The sequence below is a fragment of the Zonotrichia albicollis genome, chromosome 5 (assembly GCF_047830755.1).
Source record: "Zonotrichia albicollis isolate bZonAlb1 chromosome 5, bZonAlb1.hap1, whole genome shotgun sequence".
Lineage (NCBI taxonomy): Eukaryota > Metazoa > Chordata > Aves > Passeriformes > Passerellidae > Zonotrichia > Zonotrichia albicollis.
Window position 1 is genome coordinate 21,302,961 of NC_133823.1, and position 24,174 is coordinate 21,327,134.

General features: G+C 40.1%; 2 protein-coding genes across 4 annotated transcripts in view; both read right to left on the reverse strand.

Annotated features, from left to right (window-relative positions):
• The window catches only part of CENPC (centromere protein C), a 28,314-nt gene extending 16,355 nt beyond the window's left edge, over window positions 1–11,959 (reverse strand). For both annotated transcript variants that reach the window (XM_026791972.2, XM_014265411.3), the window contains exons 1-12: window positions 11,763–11,959; window positions 10,438–10,484; window positions 9,339–9,400; window positions 8,928–9,016; window positions 7,699–7,789; window positions 7,376–7,595; window positions 6,318–6,521; window positions 5,765–6,141; window positions 4,328–5,156; window positions 3,735–3,773; window positions 2,449–2,516; window positions 1,312–1,380 (exon numbers count right to left, since the gene is read on the reverse strand). In XM_026791972.2, coding sequence (XP_026647773.2) covers window positions 1,312–1,380; window positions 2,449–2,516; window positions 3,735–3,773; window positions 4,328–5,156; window positions 5,765–6,141; window positions 6,318–6,521; window positions 7,376–7,595; window positions 7,699–7,789; window positions 8,928–9,016; window positions 9,339–9,400; window positions 10,438–10,484; window positions 11,763–11,777 — 2,110 coding nt within the window. In that variant the 5' untranslated portion in view covers window positions 11,778–11,959. The remainder of the gene's footprint in view (window positions 1–1,311; window positions 1,381–2,448; window positions 2,517–3,734; window positions 3,774–4,327; window positions 5,157–5,764; window positions 6,142–6,317; window positions 6,522–7,375; window positions 7,596–7,698; window positions 7,790–8,927; window positions 9,017–9,338; window positions 9,401–10,437; window positions 10,485–11,762) is intronic.
• A 3,112-nt stretch (window positions 11,960–15,071) lies between these two features.
• The window catches only part of UBA6 (ubiquitin like modifier activating enzyme 6), a 28,686-nt gene continuing 19,583 nt past the window's right edge, over window positions 15,072–24,174 (reverse strand). For both annotated transcript variants that reach the window (XM_026791973.2, XM_005484646.4), the window contains exons 25-34: window positions 23,535–23,586; window positions 23,366–23,429; window positions 22,461–22,530; window positions 21,753–21,824; window positions 20,935–21,052; window positions 19,795–19,988; window positions 18,537–18,664; window positions 17,669–17,756; window positions 17,194–17,288; window positions 15,072–15,957 (exon numbers count right to left, since the gene is read on the reverse strand). In XM_026791973.2, coding sequence (XP_026647774.2) covers window positions 15,822–15,957; window positions 17,194–17,288; window positions 17,669–17,756; window positions 18,537–18,664; window positions 19,795–19,988; window positions 20,935–21,052; window positions 21,753–21,824; window positions 22,461–22,530; window positions 23,366–23,429; window positions 23,535–23,586 — 1,017 coding nt within the window. In that variant the 3' untranslated portion in view covers window positions 15,072–15,821. The remainder of the gene's footprint in view (window positions 15,958–17,193; window positions 17,289–17,668; window positions 17,757–18,536; window positions 18,665–19,794; window positions 19,989–20,934; window positions 21,053–21,752; window positions 21,825–22,460; window positions 22,531–23,365; window positions 23,430–23,534; window positions 23,587–24,174) is intronic.

Consider the following 24,174-nt stretch of genomic DNA (forward strand, 5'->3'; position numbering starts at 1 on the left):
ACAGAGACTGCCTAAGTACATCCTTCTCTTCCACATTCAGAAGTTCTGTTTCCAGAGGCCAGAAGAGCAGCACTTTTGCAAAAAGAAACCACACACTTCCAGGATTTGTCAGATATTTTTCTTCAGATGCACTAATCACACAGTCTCAATTGGAAGTTGTGTTAGCTGTCATATATGAATAAAGTATGATATTTTATTGTTTGTAAGAAGAGCAAAAGCCCCTTAATATCTCAAAGCAACTTAATTAAGAATATTTAAATATTCAAAAATGGTAAATATGAAACAGTTGCTGAAACAGTTTTTGAAGGTAGACAACTAAAGTGTTGTGCATAAAATAATAATGAAGCCAATAAAAAAACACCCATGATGTAAACAGACAAGCATGGGACTACAACTGACTGCATGGCCATTGTTCCATCCTATCCAGACTCAGACCACCACAGAAGGCAGGTTATTTGCACCCTCAGTTTTACTGCACAAAACCAATCCAAACTCTTACTGCTCTCACTGTACAGTAAGAGTTTGTGCTGACTCAGTTTTTTAGGGATATATTCAGTGCAGGTGTGGAGCTGCAGTGCCAGGCAGAGATCGAGCTCTGCAGGAGAGCCTCAGGCAAGAGGTCATGAGCTGATGCTGACCCTCTGAACCACCATGGGCACGGGGAGCTGTGTCCCAGCCCAGTGACCCCACACTCAGGGACACAGCAGGAGCTGAGCACTCAGCTGGAAGGAGCAGCAGCACCCGGACTGTTGAGCACACAGAATGTGAGGGTACTAAGCCCAGATAGTCCTTGGTTCCAGTATAAGCTGTTATTCTGTTGCTACACCATAAAATTACTTAAAGGAACCAGAGGTCTGAGACTCTGCCATGAGAAACTCAGATGCAAGCCAGGAAGGAAATCTGGCTGTGTACAGAGGCAGGGTCACCTGGCAGGGCACTGGAGCCACCCACTGGAAAGGGGTTTCAGTCCCAGGACTTCAAGTCTGTGGTGGTGGGAGTGTGACTGCCAGAGTGGCTCCTGGATGGTCAGATCTGAAAGTTTCCTTAACACAATACCATGAAAAACCAAAGTGTGGCAGTTAAAAAACTGTTGAATGGAGCAACAAAAAGAGAAACACTAGAAGTTTTAAAAAACAACTTTCAAATTAAGAGAAGGGCTGAAGGCCTGAAGAAATAACAAACCCTATCTGCAAATACTTATGAACAGATGAACCCATTTCTAGGTGTTTGTGTCTCCTTCAGTAACATTTAAATCAAGTTGAAAATGCACTTGCATTTACACACTTACATTATATTTTAAAATACTCTTACCTATTTTATGCTTTGCTATTTCGTCTGACAACAGATGTCTTAATTTGTAATTCAAGTCTTCAGAATTATCTGAAAACACATTCAAAAACCCCATCACCAAAGGCATTTATTATTCCTGACTTTTAGCAACCAAAAGTAACACATACAGAAGTCCCAAGGACGGTGCTTTCACCAACACCTTTTGCTATAAACATATATTAAATCCAGTATAGCTAAACATTATCTGTAATTAGTTTTAAACAGAGTAAACTTAAAAATTACTTGAAAACTATACTTTCAAGTAAATACTCCTCAGACCTATCCCTCTTGATAAAGTGAACATTGACAAATTAAACTATACACATAATTTTACTGATCAAAATGCAAGGTCATTCAGATTTATATCACTGAAACCTAACTTCAGAACAAATTTTTTACCAGAACACACACAAAAGTAGGTATCTGAAAAAAGCATTGCATGGACTAATGACATCCACATCTGGCTCTGAAGCACTAAGGAAAAGACTTTGTATCTCCAGGGCTCATGTTCATTACAATAACATGTGGAACTTGTGCTGTGAAATTTAAAACTGAAACCAAACAAATACTAATAATCCTCCCCACACAAAAGCCCCCAAACACAAAACCAAACCAAACAACTAACAACAAAAAAAAAACCTAACACAACAAAGCAAACAAACAAACAAAAAAACAGAAACAAAAAAACAAACAAAACAAATAACCCCTCCCTGAAAAAAACACCAAACCAAAGTATTCTTTGGGGAACAGGCCATGACTCCATCAATGCTGTAATTTGGCTCAGGTTTACCTGAAGTGTCTGCATACAGGACCATCACATGGGAACACATCAAACTGCTACAAACTGAGCCTGAAAATTTTGTTCCAAGTATTTTAGAAAGAATAACTTTATCCTGGTATGCATGATGCCAAAACACAGAGGGCTACGTTCTCCCAAAGCTAACCAGATAAAGCTGGCATGCTGTACCACACACTTGGATAGAAATGTAACCACAGCCTATAAAATCTGCATTTCTTCTCCTGCACAAGCTGAATACAACAGAAATTACTGAACTGTCAGTCACAGTTTATAAGAAGCTTATACATAAAATGCAAGGAATTACACAGTTCAAACATTACCTGAAGATATATCATCCTGCTCAGGACACTTAGTGCTGGAAGCAAGTCCATCTTCTAGAACAAGCCCACTACAAAAGAAAAAAAATACACCTGCTTGAACATGTCAAAGGAACATTACAGCACTACCAAGAATAGCAAATTAAAGTTTTTACCAGATCATGTGGGCTGGGTTCTATTTTGCTTTTAAACAAGTGTATACCAATTACACACTGAAGCAAATGACTACTCCTTAAAAATCATAGGTCAGAAGTTCATGAACTCCTCCCCTACTCAGTCATCAGGCAGACAATTGGTGTTCACACCTCCTCTCTGAAGAGGTTTCCTAAACTTTTTTCTCCATTCCAGAACAGACCTCCTCACCACCTCTGCAGCATGACCTTACAATTTTCTATATACCATAATTATAAAAGATAATGTATAATTAAAAGCGCTTTAAAGAGTTGTTTTGCATACTCTAAGGAAAGGAGAGGAAAATAAAATGTAGCCTGTCATAAAATCCTCCCCATAAAATGGCAAAAATTTATACATGTAACTGCAACAGAGATTCTCTAGCAATCAAGCCACTTGTCACAGAACTTCTACAGCCTTAGAATCAGCACCCTCGACCTTCCTTCTTCCCCCATCGGAGGCTGTGCTTCATTGCTTTTACTGTGCCAATGAAGTTCAGCTGTTCCCCACCTCAACTCCAAAAGGTGCATTTCCATTACCTAGGTTAGCAAATCTACACTGCAAATCTGTCCAAGTCAGTCTGCAGTAAGTTCCCCTTACAAATAAAGTCCCCAATATTTTTAGTACAATGACTGCATAAGAATTTAATAACTTCACAGATTGTCACTCCTGTTTGCTTCGTTATTAAGTTTCCATCTCACAAAAGGGGACGATACATGCCCATGTACATGCACAAAGAGTTTGGAGTGTAGATTGAGCTCTATACCCTACTTGACATCAATTTTATTAGTGCAGCTGTTATTATTTCTAGGAGCACTGATCCTTCTGTTCAAAAATCACACTCTAATGTGGAAGCAAGCCTCAAAGGAAAGAAATCCCCAAAGGCAATAAGCTTATTATGACCCCCTATTCATGACAGGAAGAAAAACTGTATTAGTTTATTGACTGTATTAGCACATATTTACTGCCCTCAGGCAGGAATCACAAGGCTGTTCTACTCAGTGGTTCACCAGCAGGGCACAGCACACAGCAGCTGTACCAGCTGCCCACGCTCAGGGCGTCTCCATGGGCCAGAAGTAGGATTAAAGTAACGTGTTTCAGACAACTCAGGAAATTACCTTTGGCAACTCACAACCCTCTCAGCTACAAAGGAATCCCTAGAAAAGAAAACAACACTCTTATTATATTTGGTGTTAAATAAACTTAATGAAAGGAACCTGTAGGTCAATAATTTTATGTCCTGAACAAAACGATAAAAAAGACATTAAAAACATTAAAAAGCAATGCAAAGACCAGTGATTATCAACCAGGTTTTAGACCACCTGAACTTAGTCTTTAGATTGACAAAAACAAATATAGCTGAAGAATTAAATGCTGTATTTTCTAAATTTATTTTTAAAAAGGAACCAACTTGACAGTAAAGTTACTCCGTGGGTGGTGGGGTTGTGTTAAACTACATCTGCTCTGCAAGTCTCACAAGAAGACTTTAACTAGAACAAGTTTCCTCATGTAGAAGACAAAAAGTATGGCACCGAGCTTTGAGAAAAGAAGGTTGATTAAACTGCTTGGTTTCTCTATTAACTATTCAACCAGCCTCAAACTACCATGTACTTGTTGAACTGGGCCATCACTGCTTAGAAGCTGACAAGATGTATTTCATTATCTACCAAGTTACATAACACATTTTTAAAGAATCACACAAAAAGCTTACTGTGGTCCACGCTGTCTGTTATGTTTTCTTTTTTTACTTTTTATTTTCACATCTGGTAACTTCTGTTTTTTCCTTGCCGTGTCCTGTACAGAAGAGCTGTCAGAATCTGTTTGAGACTCAGAGCCTTCAGAGCTTGAGTGAAGAGCTTTATTGGTTCTACGTGGAATCTTTTTGGGTCTCTTCCCTGAATACTTGGCAGAGCATTTCTTTCCTGGATTCTTCACACTCTCCACGGGATGCTGGAGTGCTTTTAGAGGAGTTCTGTTATTGGCATCACCAGGTGACTCTGGTGTGTGTAATGCATTTCCAGGCTTTTCGGGGTTAGTCAACTTCTGAATCACAGGAGTCTCTAATTTCTGATGCAAAGATGTGGTGCATACTTCATTCAGTTCCACAGGCTCTCTTTCAAGCTCTTCTTCACCAGGTCCACTGTTAGAACTCTCCTCTCTTTGTAACTGAGGCTTTTTATTACTACTTTTCTGGACAGATATTTTCCTTGGAGTTACTGTCTCTCTCTTAGCTACTTTGACCTTTGGAAGTTTCTGCTTAGCAGTTTGCTTCTTCTTAACTAAATGCTGAGAAGCTTTAGAAGCCATCTGCAGATTCTTGGAAGACTTGAGAGACTTTTTCAGTGACACAGTCTGCTTTTTCTGATGCCCAGATGAGGGCACAGGTAAATCCTCACTTGGCACACTTGTTTTACGCTGCTCTTCATCAGATGATTCTGTTTCCAATCCAGGCCACATCGGTATTTCAGCTTCTGGTTTCCAGGATGTGTTCTTTTTCTGGTTTGGAGAGTCTTGTCTAAGTGCATCCTTTTCAGTCTTTCCTGTCAATACACAAAATATTTGGACCTGAATACCTTTTCCCATCATGCCTGAAGACATGCATTAACACCTGAATGCACAAAAAAACCCCAAAGAATCAAAATGGGGGAGAAAAAAAAAGAGGTATCACAAAACCAGTTTTATCACCATTGGCTAAAAGAAGGCTTTCACTAAACTATAGTCCACAAAAAACTTTTCAGTGTTCTTCCAGTATTTCCTAATAAAAAAAGGGGGCAGAAATGTTACATTCAGTCTGCTTTCCAGTTTTCAGTGTTCATGCTACAAAACCCTTCACAAATAATTCCTAAAACTCAATCCCCTTCCTGTTCAAATATAACTGCCTTTCTCCATGACTCTTCCTACAAAAAGGCAACACTGCTAATTTAATTGTTAATGTTCTAACAGGAAAGGCAAAGGATGTGGCAAAAAAGTGAAGACACTCTCACTGCCTCTCTGTCTCACCCAAATGTAATTGCACAACTGAAACACCAAAAAAGAAATCTATTGATGTTTATCATCTACTTTATTATAATTTTCTCATAAACCACCAGAAAATAATCCAGTAATGTGACCTGTAAGGTCAAGTCTGAAGAGCTGTTAAATAACTTACCCGCACAAGGACTTCTTCGGCTTTGAGTTTTAAGGACATTTTCTTCACTACTAGGGACTGGATCTGACACTGACGTTTCTTTGAAGTCAAAAGCTCCAATATCTGGATGATCCAGTTTCTGTTTAGTAAGTGCTTTACCCTGAACTTTTCTGTTCTTGACTGTCTTATTCTGTGTCTTCTTTTCAGAGGGCTGAGGTTTAGAAATGGGAGCTGCAGAGCCATCAGTTTTTGATTTTTTCTTCTTAGTGGGTATCGAAAGCCAAGAAGTAAAAGATGCACCACCTGATTCATCAATTAAAAATTCACATTCATTTTCTATTTCTATTTCTTGATATTTCACAGGGCGAGGTGATGGTGGTGATATGGAGGTTGAATATCTAAAGAATGGGGGGAAAAAAACATTCATATCAATCAGGGTGGGGGGGGAAATTGACTTTCAGTCTTTCAAATCTAGTGGTAACTCCCCACACCTAGACACAGTACAGAATGTTCCTCAAAAGAATTATTATAAAGTCCATCCATCATATGTTCCATATTAAGGCTCCATACAAACCTCTGTCCAAATGTTCCTGTTGCTACAGCTGCAATGACAGCTGAAGAGAAGGTCTTCTCTCTCCGGGCAGATGATGCAGTAACACGTTCTGTTCCTTGCACAGGAACAACGTGCTCTTCTCTCCCAGGCAGAGGTCCTTCCAAATTTTCCACTTCTCCATGGCTCTTTGCTGCAGTTGGTGTACTCCTCTTATCAAAATGCAGTCTACAAATGAGAAACAGCATTCAAATATGCTGCTATAAATCCTGAGTGCACAATAAAGTATTGTGAGGATGAACAGATGTTCCTGCTGACAGCATCTCACTTCCAATGAACGAGCTTCCCTTTGGAAACTTGCTGCAACACAGGTGAGCAGTAGGGCTTTCCAGTATAGTAGCAAGTGCCCACAGGCATCATGGAGTCAGCATGTGACTCTTGATCAAAGTAAAGGCTGCTCAGCAAGACAAATTCCTAATTTTAGGAGGATGTGCTTGAGAAATTGTCAGGTTTCCTAGTCGTAGATGCACTGTCTTTCCAATCTCACTCCATCAATGGGAGTCAATCCATCTTTATGACCTATCCCAGAGATCCAGTCCTCCAGGAAAGCAGAACTGTGGCCAGGACACTGGCCAGTGCTGCAGTTCAGCTTCAATTCTTCCAACAAGGAAATAATAATCACAACTGAAGCTATTTTACTTCAAATAAAACATTTGTACATTGAGAGTGAGAGGAACAATGACTGCTCATTTCTGCTTTAACAAATTCTTGTTGACTTTTAAAGTCAACACTGTCAATAAGATTCACTGAAGAAGTCTAGATGATCTGAGAAGCTGATACTTTGGTACACTTTCTTGGAAAAAAAGAGTTAAATTTATTTTGACAGGCTTCCTTCACTTGGGTACTGCACTTATCACCAGAATATTAAATAAAATATAATTCCGCCCTTTCTAAACCCAGATATAGAACTTCCTAAAAAGCTTACAATTATTTTTTATGAGTTCACAATCCAAACTCAATTTACCTTGAGGGGGAGGGCACACCTGGAATATGACACCACGACCACGTGCAGCTCTACTTACTTAACTGCAGGAGAACTTTTCGCTTCCTCCACAGGAAGAGGTGATCCAACAGCCCCACGATTATCCTCAGGGTTCAAAGGCACAGCTGGACACTGGCATGGTGCTTCAACATCTTTTAAAGTATTTTTCTTTTCACTTTCAGACACAAGAGACTCTGTCTTTTTAGGAGTAGCTACGTAATCAGATGTTGCAGCCTTCAGGTGTGATTCACATGACAGTCCTGCCATATACATAGAATAGGTTTCATTCTTTTACTTAAAACCTTACAAAATCCCAAGAAATAGTTACTCTAAAAACCTTAATTCAGTAATAGTGTGACCAACCTCTGCTGCTGACTGGTTTTAGTGCTGATGCAGGTGAGGGTTCTGCAGACTCACGGGCTCTTTTCACAGAGCTGGCTGACCCTGCCTTGGGCTGTCATAGTTGGTAACAAATAATGAGATGAGGTAAAATATTTGATAAAGCAACATTATTTTAACAGGAATACACATTTCTGTAGAACATTAATATAATTCACACTGTGGCATTCTAAGAAAAACAGTGCTGCAATAACTCCCACTGTCCCACTACTTCAAGATGTCTCATGTTCTTCCCTTAATTCATACTCATTCAAATCACAGTTGTATTTCACCTAAACACTTCAACTTTCTATGGTGCAAAACTCTAAAAGTAACTGTAAATTTCAAACAACAGGTAAAACAGTGCATACAGTAAAAATCTATATGCAGCTTTAACCAGACATCTGACTAATCTCAAGGTAAACTACTTATTATTTTTATTAGAATGAATTCATTTAAACTGTTTAATTACCCTTTACTAAAACAAGCTGAGGTTTAGCAAGAATTGATTTGAGATTATAATTCTAACATCAGACTAAATTAAACAAACACCATTATAAGGTTGCCTCTTCTAAACCCTACCATTAATAGAATATCCTACTTAAAAGAGTAAAATCAACATATTAAAACTAAATATACATTCTAGATTATTGGCATCATCCTCTCAGGCAGCACATTAACAGGCCTTCACCTTGTTTCCACTCATCAATAAAGTCACAGACCTATGAAGTATTGTATGAAGTTACTGTATAGTTGAGATAACTATCAGGAGTTTTCCAGCTGCTTTTCTACATGAATCCCCTTTAGATTTTACTGCCCATCTGATGGCTAAGAACTGTGCCCATATGTTTGGCAAAGTGACCACAACCAGCTCCAGTGGAGTCTAAGACAGCCAAACCCAGCACAGTAATAAGGCAGCATACTTCAACCTCAGACCATGAGAAATGTAACTATCCTGGACAAAAAGCTGAAGAAGCTTTCATTAGTAAAAACCCAAGGAAAAAAAATCTATTAAATAATTCTACTTTCATAATATTTACAATTAGAGCACAACAAACTAAGAAAAAATGCACATTTTCAACAACTGTCATAGATCATTAAATTTTAGCCTACATACTTTTACAGTGCTCATACACAGCTAAATGCTACAGAATTGAACTTGTACCCCCATGAACCTGTACCCAGTGCCACACTATGACACTGACAGAACTCACCCTTTGTCTCTGGATTGAAGTCCTCTTCTCATTTTTCAAAACAAAGGTTGAGCTATTTGGAGAGTTTATTGTAAGATCATTGCTGCAACCTATGAATTAAAAAACAGTGAATATGGGAATCTTGGAATTGTTCAGGTTTTATTTATTTCAACAAGTTCTAAAGCTCACTAAGGTCATGTAAATCCTAACAAGATAGGAACCAGATGCTTGAGAAAGAGATTATAAGACAGCTAAGATACAGTTTTAAAAAGCTGAGAAGGGGTTGTTCTTAAAAACCATGGGAAATACTCTTTTTATCTATTTTATCCCTATTTTTTATTTCTATGTACTTACCGTTCAATATAACATAAGGAAGAAAATAACTATTTTCTTTTATCAGCAAATCAAGCAAAACACCAAATAAGAGCTTACTTTCAAAACAATCCTGTATGAGTTTCAGTACGTTTTGACCTGGCTGTAGATCAATCTTATTTCTAGAAAGAGAGAAAAATATTTTCAATCAAAAATGCCAAATGCTCTCATCTCAAATATTAACATTGCAAAGTTTTACTTCTAAATGTTTTAGGTTATTATTTCTTCAAGTTCAGACTGTAATACATTTTTACCTGCCATTTCCATGCATTGACATCTGCAAAGAAACTTGTCTAAGTAGGAATTCCAGGAAAAAAAGCCTCACTGCTACAGGTTATAATAACAATGAAGAATTCTCTCTACATTAAAGAAAACAAGCAACTACTGCAACAGCCCTGAGGTAAATGAGCTTTAGGCTGACTAGAGTCTCACTTGAACATGTAATTTTTTTATAAATCAGACCTGGAGCTATGTTGCCTGCACAGTGATGCAGCTGGAACCAGGCCTGAGGTATTCTATCCACAAGCAAGTGACCAGCTCAGCTGGTTGGATAATTTCACACCAGCACAACTGGAAAGGGCAGAAGTGAGTGATTCACCAGCCAGACAATGTTGATCAAAACCAAAATAACAGAAAAGCCATGGAGTTTTACTCCCATAATGATCATGATATACCTTTAAAAACAACAAATTGTGTACATTTGGTAAGCTCACAAAATGCATTTCCAGAAATGAATTTCAGCAGCAAAAACTTCACAGACTCCTAACACTCATGTAAAGAACATCACAGCACTGCAAATGCTCAAACTCATCTCTAACATTTACCAGCAAGGTCCAAATATGCTGGAACACTGCCTGGGTTTAATTTCCCTACTCCTTAAAAGGCAATATGTTAGCACAGATCACTGCTTGCCTACACAGGCAGCCCGGTTAGGGGTACCTTAGGTACAGCTGCACCTGCTGCCTCAGCAAAGGGAAACTTCAGAGCCTTGTCCCCCCACAGAGCTTGCTCCTCTTACCACTAAGAAATACAAGAAATGTGGGAAACATCACATGATCAGTTTAATAAGGTACATCAAGTAGTTTTGACATTTAGCTCTAAGATAAAAATCAAGGTAAGTTTTCCAGAACCTAAGAATAAGTTTTTAAATGCAAATTACCCTCCTCCATGGCAGTATCTTGCTCTGTAGTCTTTTTTTAAACGATTCTGTGAAGAAATAAGAATCAATTTTTACTAAGCATGACACTTGACAGAAAAACAAGCAGATCTCGAGGATTCTCGAGACATCTTGAAGTAGTGGGACAGGGGGAGTTACTGCAGCACTGTTTTTCCTAGAATGCCACAGTGCCTCTTCATACATTTAAAACCCAAGTACAACCACTCATTCGAACAGCAGACAGGACTCCAGCCATTTACCACAACTAAGAGCGGCAATAATTCAAGCAGCAGCATGTTCTCTGTGTAATCAAATAAAGCTGCTGACCTGGGAACCAGTAATGGCTGTAGAGGATAAAATGGGAATGAAAGGCAAGAAAAATTCAACAGCAAAGCAGAGTGCAGTTCTTCACAAATGTGACAGGAAAACATCACAAAGAAATGTAAGTATTTATCTGAAAAACAATTATAACCTCTGCCTAATTCATATAAATTTAGAATATTTAGCAACGTGGAGAGTATCTAATCCTAACACAAGAGAATTCTGCACGTTTTTGTGAAGTTTGCCATATTGACAGTATTCTGCATTTCATTGTGATTTCCCTTTGGCTGTTACTTCCAGTATAAAAAATAAACAAACGCTATAGGGATAGATTTCACTGCAAATTTTCAACATCGGTTTAAAGCGGCAGAAGGAAGATACAGGGAAAACAACTGACCAAAAGCCACCACTTCAGAAACTACACAGAAGCACACTCCGCAGTCAATCCGGCACTCGGACATTAAACCCCCTTCCCTTCGCAGCAGACTGCAGCACAATGCACTGCGCGCTAAAGAAATTAAAATTTCCTGTCAAGGACCTAAAAGAGCCTTTACCAGTCCATTTATTATTGTGTCCGTGTCGCGCTACATATGAAGAATGTTAAAACTCAAGCACGATTCTAGCGTGCCTGCACAAATGTCCTGCTCTTGATGCGCTCACTGTCCCGTGGAAGGCGGCTCTCCCGCGGCAGCCAGAGGGGCACGGGGCACGGGTCCGGCACAGACACCGGTGCGCTCCGGGGAACGCGGCTCCCGCCACACCAGCCCCACAAGTGTCCGTGCCAACCGCCCGGACCCGCAGTGAGCGCGGAACCCCAATGCCAGCCTCGCTCGCCTCATGGGGAAGATCGGCCCCGTCCCTCCCCTCAGGAGCGCGCCGAGGGCCGCGCCCCTGCGCTACAGACGGGCCCGGCCACCGCCCACAACAAACCAGGCAGACAAGACAGACACAGACGCGGACGCGGACATACAGACACACACAGAGCGGCCGCTGCCGCGCTCTCTCACCAAGGCCTGCGCCATCCCGGACCGGGGCCGGCGCGCGCGCGCGCCTCAGCGCCGCCTTCGAACCTCGCGCGCCTTTCCCGGCGGGCGCGGGCGCACGGCCGGCGGACGGCGGCGCCCGGGCCACGCCCCCCCGTCCCCGTCCCATTGGTCGCGCGTCCGGCAGGGCAGCTCGTTTAGGCGCGCGCGGCTGTTACACCTGCGCAGAAGCAGCGGCTGCGCCCGTCGCCCCGCCCCTTCTCCTCCCGCCTTTCTGTGAGGGGACGGGCGGGGGATGCTTCCCGTTCTTTTATTTCGCCCGTGGGAAAAGCTAGCTCAAATCCTCGGGTTGCGAAACGCCACAGAGCATCCCTTGTCAACACGGGGCGTTGCAAATTTTTCTTTAAAATTCTACTGAAGAACTCAACAACGAGCAAAAAACAATTGCTTGAGAACGTAAGGGCGCAGTACCTTAGAGTGACGGCAAAACATTGCCCAAAAATACAGTTTTAGTGATGCTTTTTATCACACACTTGTGACCGGAACACCAGGTCTTACCCCTATCCTTTCTGACCACTAAAGGGAAGGCCTATTCTATTTTAAAAGTACATGATAACGCGGGAGGTTAGCACTTTCTTTTCACGAAAATAGTTTAGATCACTTTGTGAAGAGGGTGCTGCTCAGTGTGCATCAGATCTGAGCTGCAGCTTTTTCCCTATGAAATTTAAACTTGTATGCTGCTGGGACAAGTGGTAACTTACACTCCTTCCCTGTCTCTCACCCGTGCCATACAAGAGGATGGGCACTAACGCAGTTCTGCTGCTAGCGATGCTCATGGAACGCTTACGCTTAAGCGTAAGTGGCTCCTTTAGGCTTTGTGCACCACGGATAAGCATCTGCACCAGCTACGTAATCAACCGCACACAATATACCTTTACTAAAATATTCGAGAGGTCTCAAATTTATCAACGTTTCCAAAAAGGTTTAGATTGCTGCACTGTGCTGCACATTTGCTTTCTGTAATTGCATGGGATTGATAAACTTTCAGTTTCAGCTTTTGGCTGAAATTCAGTTCCTTTCTTAAAAATACTGGCCTACATTCACATTGCTTCAAAGACACAAGGAAAATTACAAACATGAAGATCATAAACTTATCTAAAATCTTTACTTGTATTTGATGACAGGTCAGACAGGTGTACGAGCTTCCTGCCTAGCTCAAACCCGTTTTATTTCAGGATGTGAAAAGCCATGAAGAGGTGACAGCCTGACTGGTGCCAGAGTTTTTCTGCCTATATACCCCTATTCTTGCATAGTTTTATCTTTTTAATAAGCAGTCACACATTTCCCTGTACATAGGAAAAGGGTGGGAAAATAATATGGAAACATCTATTTTTTACTTGTGGTATAGATAATAAAAGCTTAAAACCATCTGATCCATTAAAACATTCTTGTTGACAGTATTGAGACCCTCACACAGAATCCTCACTACTCCTAACGTTAAAGAAACATGATGACTAACCAGAGAAAAGTTGATCTGGCTGCTTAATACTTGGCATGCGCAAATTAATTAACTGCACCTATTAAGAGTGATAGAAATTCAGAGAAAGCTGGTGTAAATATGAGCAAACTCTTCTAGAAAGCATTTGAGTGAGAAGGATCTTCATTACTGATATAAAACTTCATTCCTGCAAATCAACTGCTCTCTCAAAGAATGACATTTTGAAAGAAAGCTATTTGAAGTGCTCTAGTGGAAAGACAGCTTTTCATTGTGACAGGAAGACAGCAAGCTTTAGCTGCTCCACAGGAATTGTGCATCAAACAGTCCTAGACAAACACAAGCTTTCACTGCCATGAACAAAAATAAAAGACATAAACCAGTCCTCAGGTTCCAGGTAATGCTACAAGACTCTAGCTTGGTAGCACTGTGACAACATTGGAGATTTGGCACCCCAAAATTCACTTGCCCAGAGCCTTTTTAGTATGACCATGCTGAGTACCTGCAGAGACTTTTGATAAAAAGCAGGAACAGATTGAGAAACAGACTCTATCAAATACAAATACTAAATCAGTGTACTCCACAATCTTCCATATAAACACCTTCACTGAATCAGTGTACTCCATAATCTTCCATTTAAACATCTTCACTCTCCATATCAGAAATTTAAAAATGTTTAAAGCAGGAAGAACAGTTTTAATGAGCCATTTGATATGCCAAGTTCTTCTACACAAATTGAATTACTAGTTCTGAGATTTTACCTAGATTAATTTATATCCAAAATTTTTAAAGGTGTGCTAATGGCTCTAATATCTAGAGCCATTGTGCATTTTTAATTTTTCCATAACCAACTTTTCAACTGAGCAGAACCCATCCACAGAGCATCCATCCATCCATCAGACACACACACAATATGAGCAGCATAAAGATAAAGCAATATCTGTAAGTCCTGGCTGTGATCCCTGCCAGCCTTGACCGGGACTTTTTACAAGGCTCTCAAAGGCACACATGTCATTAGGAAAAGCCACTGCATGAATTATATCTGACTGTTTACTTTAAACCCTGAGGACAGTCACATGGCATTCTAGAACAGTACTGAGACTTTACTGTTTTTAAATGCTGCTTATTTCAAAAGCATAAGCATGATGTTAACACCACACTAACGTAACAGAGTATACTTACTCAAAGTTTAATCTCCCAGCTTCCAGCTGTGAGAGGTGACGGTGTTTTCTTGTTGACCTAAACCTTTAAGTGATCCTTAGCACTAATTAGTGACATCATTAAATTAAATGTGAAGACATCCCTGAAGCTTAATAAACTATGATTGAAGATAAACAGCTAAGTTGTTAATATCTTTTGCAACAGCTGCAGAACATAATGTTCAGTAACAATCTCTAAAGCTGAAACATATGAGAGGGTGTTTCAGTTTAAGTTTCTATTCTAATCTTGCCTTGCTCTACCATGATGGTGAGAAAAAAAGTGCTACTTCAAGTACCCAGTGCTTAGATGAGTTAAATTATGATGTTTTTGTAACACACCTCTGCCTCACCATAGCAGCAAAACTAGTCCACAGTGATTTCCAGTTAAGCAGAAATTTTATAATTACATATCCCAATAACTGATCAATGAGGGTCAAACCTCGTGGTTCAGTGCAGCTCAGACTTGTTCTGAGGACAGGTGTACAGCACAACAATTTGCTATAAGGAAATGGTACCAAACGGAGCAGCTGAGGTAAAAGTTTGCTTTGACAAACATCCAGAGGTATTTGTCTTTTCCTCCCTTTAACATCAAGTGCTACAGTGATTTTAATCTGGTGAGGGCAGAAAGGCTCAACCACATTTTCTCTTTGTTGAAGACCAAGTTTTATTGTTGAAAGTGCTAATTTGGCTTTCTGATAGGTTTTCACTTTACCCATACTGCAATATTCCACAAAGAACAGTCTTAGTGCAGATAATCAACAATTCCAGCTCTCTGGACTTGAGGGGAGTTTGACAATTGACAGCCCCTGCCTATGTCGAGACTGACAGAAGACAGCTGTGCTGACCACGGCACCACTAAGCAGCCACACAAGAAAGCAGCTCCTCTGCTTTTAAATGGGAGTTTAAGCCTTTCAGATGGATCTAATCTCACATGTAGATGGCAGGAGTGAAATTCTTGTTTGAGAATGGAATAACATACGAAGAGAGTTTGAGATGTTCTTAGAACACCAGGAGTATCATAAAATGGTGCTTCTCCTATTTTTTGCACTCTTCCCTAAGCAAATGCAAATTGCCTAATTTGCACATGGGGACCATTTCTTAGGTTCACCATTCTTCTTGCTTTCCTCAATACAAATCTTGCCTTAAAGCTAAGGACTGTACTGGACATTCCATCTCATAGAGTGACCAATCCTCCTTTGAGCAAACAGGCTTGAAGAATACAGGAGCAGAAGAAACAAATCCAGTTTGTCTTCAGTGCAAAGCCACTGATTTTCACCATTTAATTAAGGCTTCACCAAAAAGAAATATATAGTACCATCTTTAATAGCTGAAAATTAGCACACTCCTTTCAGAACAAATGGTCCATGAGTGACTTTTGTGTCTCTACCATCAATTGTCTTCCTGAACAAAGTAGTATCTCACTGGTGGTCCGGGCAAGTCTTCCTCTCCATCAGTCTCTGGAGCAAATGAAACTGTCAAATCCACATACTTCTTATCAGCTGATGGTTTCACAAGCTTTTGCATCCTATAAAGAAATGAAGAGCAGTTCATAAACGCACCAGGAGAACTGGCAGTGGGAATTCAGGGCCAGACTAGGAGGAATTTCACTGCCAGCAATGTGTACTGGCCCAGCATACTACAGACCAAACTAAAATAGAGAATACACCACCTCTAAATTGCACACAAAAGCTGATCCTCCACCTGAACTTCAGCAAATAGTATTCCATTTTCTTGACAGACACACCCCATTAACGTCTCAGAGTAGTAAAAAATCCTGATATTCACAAGAAGGCAGCTTCATACTATGACTTTGACTTCATTACATACCCCACTCATTCAAAATTATTTATACAGCTGTAAGAGAAAGCATATAAGCAATGTTTTTGGAGACAGGCTGTAAATTGTCATCTTAGTATGCCAGGCACTCTACAGCTTGGCAGCTCTTCTCTCCCCAGGAGTTTGAAGTAGCTTGCTTATACCTCTCTGCCTGATACCTACTGTCAGGCCTTCAAATCAGTACTGATCAGTGCATCCACTTGCTGCAGCAAAGCCTGTGAGCACTGACTACCACACACTTCACAGGAGCTGTAAGGAACAGATTTTAAGCTAAAGTAGTTCAATCCACAGGTAAGGCAGAACTAAACCTGGGTGAGACCTGGCTGTTATTTTTCAAAAGCCTTCAGTCAAAACCCAATGCCCTGCCTTCACATCCTATCAAAATGCCAGGGTGAAATACCACTATTTCCTGTCTGCAAGCAGCATAGCAGAACCTTTTTGAATGTCATCATTCTTAAAAGGGCTGAACTGATGAAGAATCTCAAGCAATTACTCTAATTGAACAGACTTACAGAAATCTCAAACTGCAAGCAATACATTATTCCTTCACAGCTTAGTTGCTAAATATCAGCATTAGTTTTAAGCCAGTTTCAAAAGGTTCTAGTAGTCTTGTTCTGCTTGAACCATGGTACATTCTTTCCCCTCAAGAAATTACTGTCAGACTTCTTTAGCTTTCTCATTCTGGTATTCAACAGTTAAAGAAGCATTTTGCAAGTCTCCTTCTCTCATCACAGAAGTTAACTCACTCTCTCTTTTTTTCTTTTACAAAAAGTAAGAAATTATCTTTTTTCTTCCCAAAGTATTAATGGCTAGAAACCACTTTGAGAGAAAATACTGCTGTCAGACACACATCCTTTGATACAAGCAATCAACATAATTTGTATGTGCACTTGCATCCCTAAATCCATTCTCCAGTTATACTTACGTCAACTTCAATCTTTTAATATGGCCTGGCATCACAGGAACATAGAGCATCTTGACTCCTTGTACAACCATAGTTGGTTCAATTCCATATTTCTCCTGGAATTCACAAATTAAAACTTGTTAAAAGACTAGAACAGCTGCTCAGATACTACTGCTGCCTAGATACTACTACTGCAAATACTACAGCTAATTATTCAAATTCATAGGATCCAAACCAGAAAACTTGCTTAAGCATGGATGTTGATAGAAAGTTTTATTAAGATACATTTGAGCCAAATGAATTAACAAGGAATTTGAAAACAGGCTTGAATGCCTTTACTTAGAGACATTCCCATTGACATTAGTTATTACTAAAATTATTCTGGTTTGAACAGTAACTTGATAGAAATATAAAAGAAAACAAAACACAATTCAACAACAATTTCAACAAGGAACTCCTTTCCTCTTGTATTGACCCAGGACAGTAGATAACTTACTCTGACAGCATTTATGAAGTCCAACAGAGTAAAATCCTCTTTCCCATAAATTGTCCACCTGTCCCAGATGGTAAATGATATCCCATTTCTGTTTTAAAAAGTGAAAGGTTGTTACTTTAGAATGTGAACTCAGTCATTCCCTTTATAAGTGTATTGGAGAACTGCCACGTCTTCTTGTTGATGTGCTGTTTAATCTTGAGCAAAAATCTCTTCCCTCTCTGCTGCCATTTCTCCAGCCCCCTGACCTTGCTAAGCACAAGACACAGTAAGATCTCTAAGTAAATGTGGTATCTGCCAATGAAGTCGCTGAGTTTTCAGACCCACCGAAAAATAGCTCTTATATTCAAGATGCAAAAGCGTATCTGGGATGTTTCCTAAGAACAATGCCACACATCTACCTTCTCCAGATTTTTAAAATCTCACAATTAACAGCTTCCACTGAAAAACAAACTAAGCCTTTAAACCCACTATTTTTTTTAATTAGGACAGATGAATATGGACTGCATTTTCCAAACAGGAAATTCTTGGGCAATGCATTATGGGACACCCTTGGCAGTATTACAAGGATCACTTACACCTCTAGCAGTACACAGCAAGTGGATAGCAGAGTTTGATAGCAAGCATGAAACAATTCATCATTTTCCAAGTTTAAACAACAAAAAAATACCCTTGGATATCTCGAATGCTTAACTGGAGTATGGCTACAAGCTGTGGTTCCATCATAGCTCTGCTATGTGAGCACATAAGGCCTTAATGTGGATATCTGGATTTAGTAACTATTCAAACTTCTCACTTGTTGGAATGATTCAGCAATCAATTATTATATTTCCAATTATTGTCCTTGCCCTTCTGCCATTGTCCTTCCTACCTGATTTCTGTTCTTCTTACTTCAGCAGTTTCTGTAAAGACCATTATGGGAATGGCTAGGTTCAGAAAACAGTTCTTGTATGCATCAGCTGGGTAGCCACCCACAACTTTGATGAGTTCCAGTGCAACCTGCAGTAAATTAGAATTTATTTATTAGGTTTCAGCGTTATCAACTCTAGTGTAGTTAAGAGACCAGCAACTACCAAGGAAGTTGTTAATGGGATCAGCCTTTGTCCAATCAGCAGAGTAAATAACATGGAAATGCAACCCACTATGCCACATAAATAAATTCTGTTGCAGCCAAGAGAAATACTTAAAAACTGTTCTTAATGTAGTACTCTTCCAAAACTGTTTAGTTCATGCAATCTCCACAAAGCATGAGGTTCTGTTGAGATGCATGAACATGAACTACTACAGAACAGATCCTTTCCACTCTTGGCAGCAGCATGCTAATGAAAGTTAGTACTAATGGCCAAAACCAAACCAAAATGCAGAATTCCAACCCATCTTTCTGTGCTGGAAATAAAAAATAAAAGCACCAAAGGCTCACCATGTTAAGAAAACTTCCTTTTTGACCATTCAGGAGCCACTCCAGCAGCCACATTCACACCACCAAAGATTTTCACTGCTGAGACTAAATCCCCTTCACAGTGGGCAGCTTCTCAATCACTGTCTTGCTACTTATCCCACTCTCACAGCCAGACAAGGTTTCCTTGCTGGCTGGACCCTGGGTTTTCCTTAGCAGAGTCTCAGACTTCTGGGTTCTTTGAGTAATTTCATCATGATGTAGCAACAGAACAACAATTCAAGCTGCTGCCTTGGAGAAGGGGCCCTGAAGAAAGGACTGCCTGGGCTTTTGTACCCTTACAGTCTCTGTGCTCAACAGTCCAGGGTCTTCCAGCTCAGTGCTCAGCTCCTGCTGTGTCCCTGAGTGTCTGGTCACCTGGCTAGGCCGCAGGTCCCTGTGCCCTTTGTTGTGCAGAGTCAGCAGTTCATGACCTCTTGCCTGAGGCTCCCACACAGAAGTCAGCTGGCACTGCAGCTCCATGCTGAGCTCCCTGCACTACATGCATGCCTCAACAACCACACTTAGAATCAATCACGACCTTTGCTACTGGTACATGAGAAATAAATCCATTTCTTGAAATGAGCCTCTGTCAGGGTAGCAGTAATCAATACCCAGACAACGGCAAGAAACAGCAAGAGAAAGGCACGAAACAGTAAAAGAAAGAAATATGCATTTTAAAAATCAATCTTACCAGCCCTGATACTGCAGCAGTAGCTGTTGCAATGGCAGGAATAATCTTCCCAGCAATGCGCTTTGTTTTGAACCGATCCGCTGGTTCGATGTTGTACATCTTGGCTCGCAGGTTCGACGCTGCTGTTACAAAATCTATGTGCCCATTACTATCATCGTCTTTCTCGAAGGAGATGGGCTTCATTTGCAAGTCAGCTGCTCATAAAAAAATATAAAAGAGCACAAAATTATTATTAGAAAACTGAAGATGTCCTAAACATAATTTAAGGGAACTAGAACCTTAACAAATTAAACATTTCACATCCTTGAGCTTGGTGCCTTACTTGTTTTCCTATGCTAGGAAATGCCCCTTTGATACCACTTGCTAAAAGTGAATAATGAAATAGAACATCAACAGAGCTCTATAATTTTACTTTCCTTGCACCACCAAGAACAGATTTTGAACATCACTATGGATGTTTCTCATACACCTCACCTCACTAAAGCTCCATCCTGAGAGAATTCCCTTTTAAAATTTAGTTCAGCTGTAAAAATTTAAAAATATAGACTCAGTAGCATTGGAATCAGAGTTTTGGGTTGACACTCCATGGGATGAGTTAGGAATAAACTAATCTTTCTCCTGAATTCACGGGCTAAAAAAAGCTTGCATGTAGTTGTTGCTTAGTGGCCTCTTTGTATGTCCGGGCACAAAATGTAATGCAAGCATCCTCATTTTAAATCCAGAAGATGCTGAGGAAAACTCTCAACAATCTTTACAATTTAGGATAATTTCAGATTGAGAACTCTAAGTAGTGACAGTCAGCCTTCTCATGCCCAAATAAATTGCAGTCCATCTGGGATCCAGCCAGCACCCTTCCTCCCTCCTTAAGAGTTCAATTCCCCACTGCTGCCTGCTCCCTGTCATCGGTGTCATAATTACAGGCAAGCATAACAGAAAGCCTAAAACTTCTGTGAATCTCAGAACCATATGGTAATGTGAAGCAACAGGACAGGTATCTGCATGGCACTTCAGAAAGCTTTAGATATCAGCTCTACTTCTCGCAGAATTCCAGAACTGCTTCATCTAAAGATGTCAATGTCACTAGCGGCAAATGTAAATGCAGGATATTACTAAACTATGACACTGTTTTGCACTACTCACTTTCCAGAGCTTCATTGGATAGTATAGACTTCTCCAGCTGGAAAATAGCATTTCTTTCATCCTCACTGCTGACGGGAATATGATCTGGTTTTCTTGCAGTTTCATCAGTCTGTACAACCTGCAAGTGTGCACAGTGCTTGAGTAATAAAATACATGAAATTCATACAGTGCAGCTGTCAAGTGTACTAAATTTCCTGTCTTCCTTGCAGGCTTTCCTCCCCAGCTCAAGAGAGACATGGATTTACTGGATCAAGTCCAGCCAGGAGCTTCTAAGAACATTAAAGGACAGGTGCATCTCTCATAGGAGGAGAAGCTGAGAGAGCTGTGATGGTTCAGAGTGCGGAATAAAAGGGTCAGTGGGATCCTATCAATGTGTACAAGCATCTCACAGGGGAGGGAAGTACAGACAGCACGGTGTGCCCAGTGACGGCACAAGGGCACAAACTGAAGCACGTAAAATTCCCTAAGAAACACAAACATATTTCAAAGAAAAAGAAACAAACAAAAGCATCCCAGAAAAATTGTGAGGATGGTTGAACACTGACACAGAGAGAGAGGCTGTGGAGTCACTATTCTCAGAGATATTCATAACCCAGCAGGACACAGTCCTTGATGACTTGCTCTAGCTGCCCCTGTTTAAGCAAGAGGATTGAACTAGGTGTTCTTCAGGGGCTCCCTCTAACCTTAGCACACTTATTTCCCCAGAACACATTATAATTTGTGTTTATTTCTCATTAGCATCAATGCAGTAATTGGAGATGTGGGACACTGCTTGTAGAATATTTTGGTTTTTTCTTTAAATTAAATATTACACTTACTTTGTTTGAAGGTCTAAACTCTGGTACCTTCACAGATGAAATAATCCCCAAAATGGTTTCCTCTGACAAGTCCTGTTATAGTTTTGAAGAAAAACAATTTAAATTCACAACAACTCAAAAAGGCCTCCACAAAAAGACTAAGTGCAATAGGATTTCAAAGAATACTAGACCCAAAAAGTCTCACAGATATTCAGTGATGTTTCAGCTAAACATCATCATTAAAACACCAAGGGAGAATTCATTTGCCACAGCAAACCAGAGCAGTGTGAAGTGTCTAGCACTTGAATACTGAACAGGAGTATAAACCTGACTTACAGGAAGGTCCAATTAAAAAACAAACAAGAAAAAAAAAAAAGATAAGCGATGCAGAGGTGGCAAGCAGTAAAAAAATAAAACCTCCATAGCATACCTAAGATACTAATTTTTTTTTTAAAAAGCCTTAAAGAGATTTTCATTTAGTTCACTAGTTATATAGCATCAAAATAATAATTACTAAGTTCAGTGCTTACTGAAAATATCCATTACACTATTCATCTCCAGGTTAGGGATTTAAATAAAGAAAATGTAAGCAACTGCCAAACAGACAGTGCTGAAGGACAGATTACTGTAAGAATCACTTCAATCAGCCCTTGAAAAGAACTGGCAGCTGGGCATAGGCCCAAACTGAACACCAGGTTAAGTTAAGGGAACACTGTTAGTCTGGATTACCTTTTCTGTGAAAGGAACACAGTACACTGTTGCAAAGAGCTTTGCTGTGCTCACGATGAAACCATAGTGCCTAAAGACAAAAGAATTATTTTTGGTTGATCGTTTTTTCTACTTCAGTTGCCCAAAGGTTTGCAATCAGTTCAAGATCTTGAACAAACATACTGAGAAACAGGATTTCCATCCTTCAGTGTACACAGTACAAAATAGCACATTTTGAGTGACTCAGAAGTTGTGCCCAAAACTAAGCAAATTTTGATGAGTGGAGAGTTAATGAAAACCATGTCTCCTTATCCTATGCAGTCAGCAAACAATTACAAATGCTCATTTAACATCAATATGATAAAAAGCTTAACCTCAGAATTACTTTGATATTTACCATGATGTCAGTTTTCAAACCAAAAATGGGTGATCCAGTTTCTCAAAGCAATTGTAGATATACAGCACATAAAAGCTTTTTAATCCATCGGCCACATCCATTTTTAAAGTTATCTGTAATACCCAAGCCATCTAGATCAGACCCAAATTGAAATGAACAAGAAAAGTAGTCCCTTCACAAGGTCATTGGGCGCATCCTGCATTTTATGATGTGGACAGTGGGGGCAGGGAGGTGTGACAGCAACAACTCAGTAATTCTGCAGCCATATAGGACATGAAATGGGTTGTTCTAAGCCATTTCACATTAGATGTTGTCAGAACAGCACCCTCCAATCCCATATCAGTGAAAGTTAAATTATCTGCACTGAAAGTATTCGGCACCTCACCAAATCTGCCACAGGATAAGACTGTGCACTAACAGCTGTTGATCCCAGTCCAACTTCCAGGGCTACAAAGCCACTGCCTAGCACTTCTGTAAGCTGGGCTTTGTAGGACGCTATACAATGCATCTGGCTCAGTACCATACTTACAAAGGATCATTGAAGTCAAACTTCACTGGGAAAGGAGGCCTCTTTGGTGACTGCCAAAACAAACCTGGTAGGAAAACAGACTTAAGATGAAATCCTAAGGAACCAGGAGCAGCAGCAACATGACATGCTATGAATATGCCAACAGGCATAAAGGGGCATTTGTACTTACTTCCATCTTTTAATCGTGTATCAAGGGGAAATGAATGAAGGAGCTGAAGAGCCTAGAGGAAAAGCCAGAGAGGCTTTAGTAATTTGTCACATAGATTGACATGACCAAACTAAATCAAGCCTGACTAGCTGAAGTAATTTAAAGAGTTAGGAAAATCATCAAACACCTTTGTCAAGATGAACAGCTTAAAGACAAGTACTACTAGACAGAGTGCTTGCCCATTTCATTCACAGAACAGAGATGACAATGTCACCTCATCTGTACAAAGCTCAAGGAAGGTATTTAATCCAAGAAGCAAAGCATTCTCCCCCACCTTATTGTCACTTTAGGATTCTTGCATATGGATTCACAACTTGGAATGCAATATTTTCTCAATGTGACAACTACCACCAGGTATTCTGTATACACAGGAACGTTTATTAATCCACCACATCCCAATCCCATCTTTCCTACAAAATTACACACATACTTTAAGCAACACTGTGGATCAGACTGTCAGAAAAACTGGCTCTTATTTCAGAAAAATCTTTGAGACAAATCAGGGTTACAAAGGTGAGTTCAGTAACAGGAGTTTAGTGTGGGAAACAAAAACCCACTGCCTAATAAAAGACATCTGATAATCCTGATACTTTGGAAAACA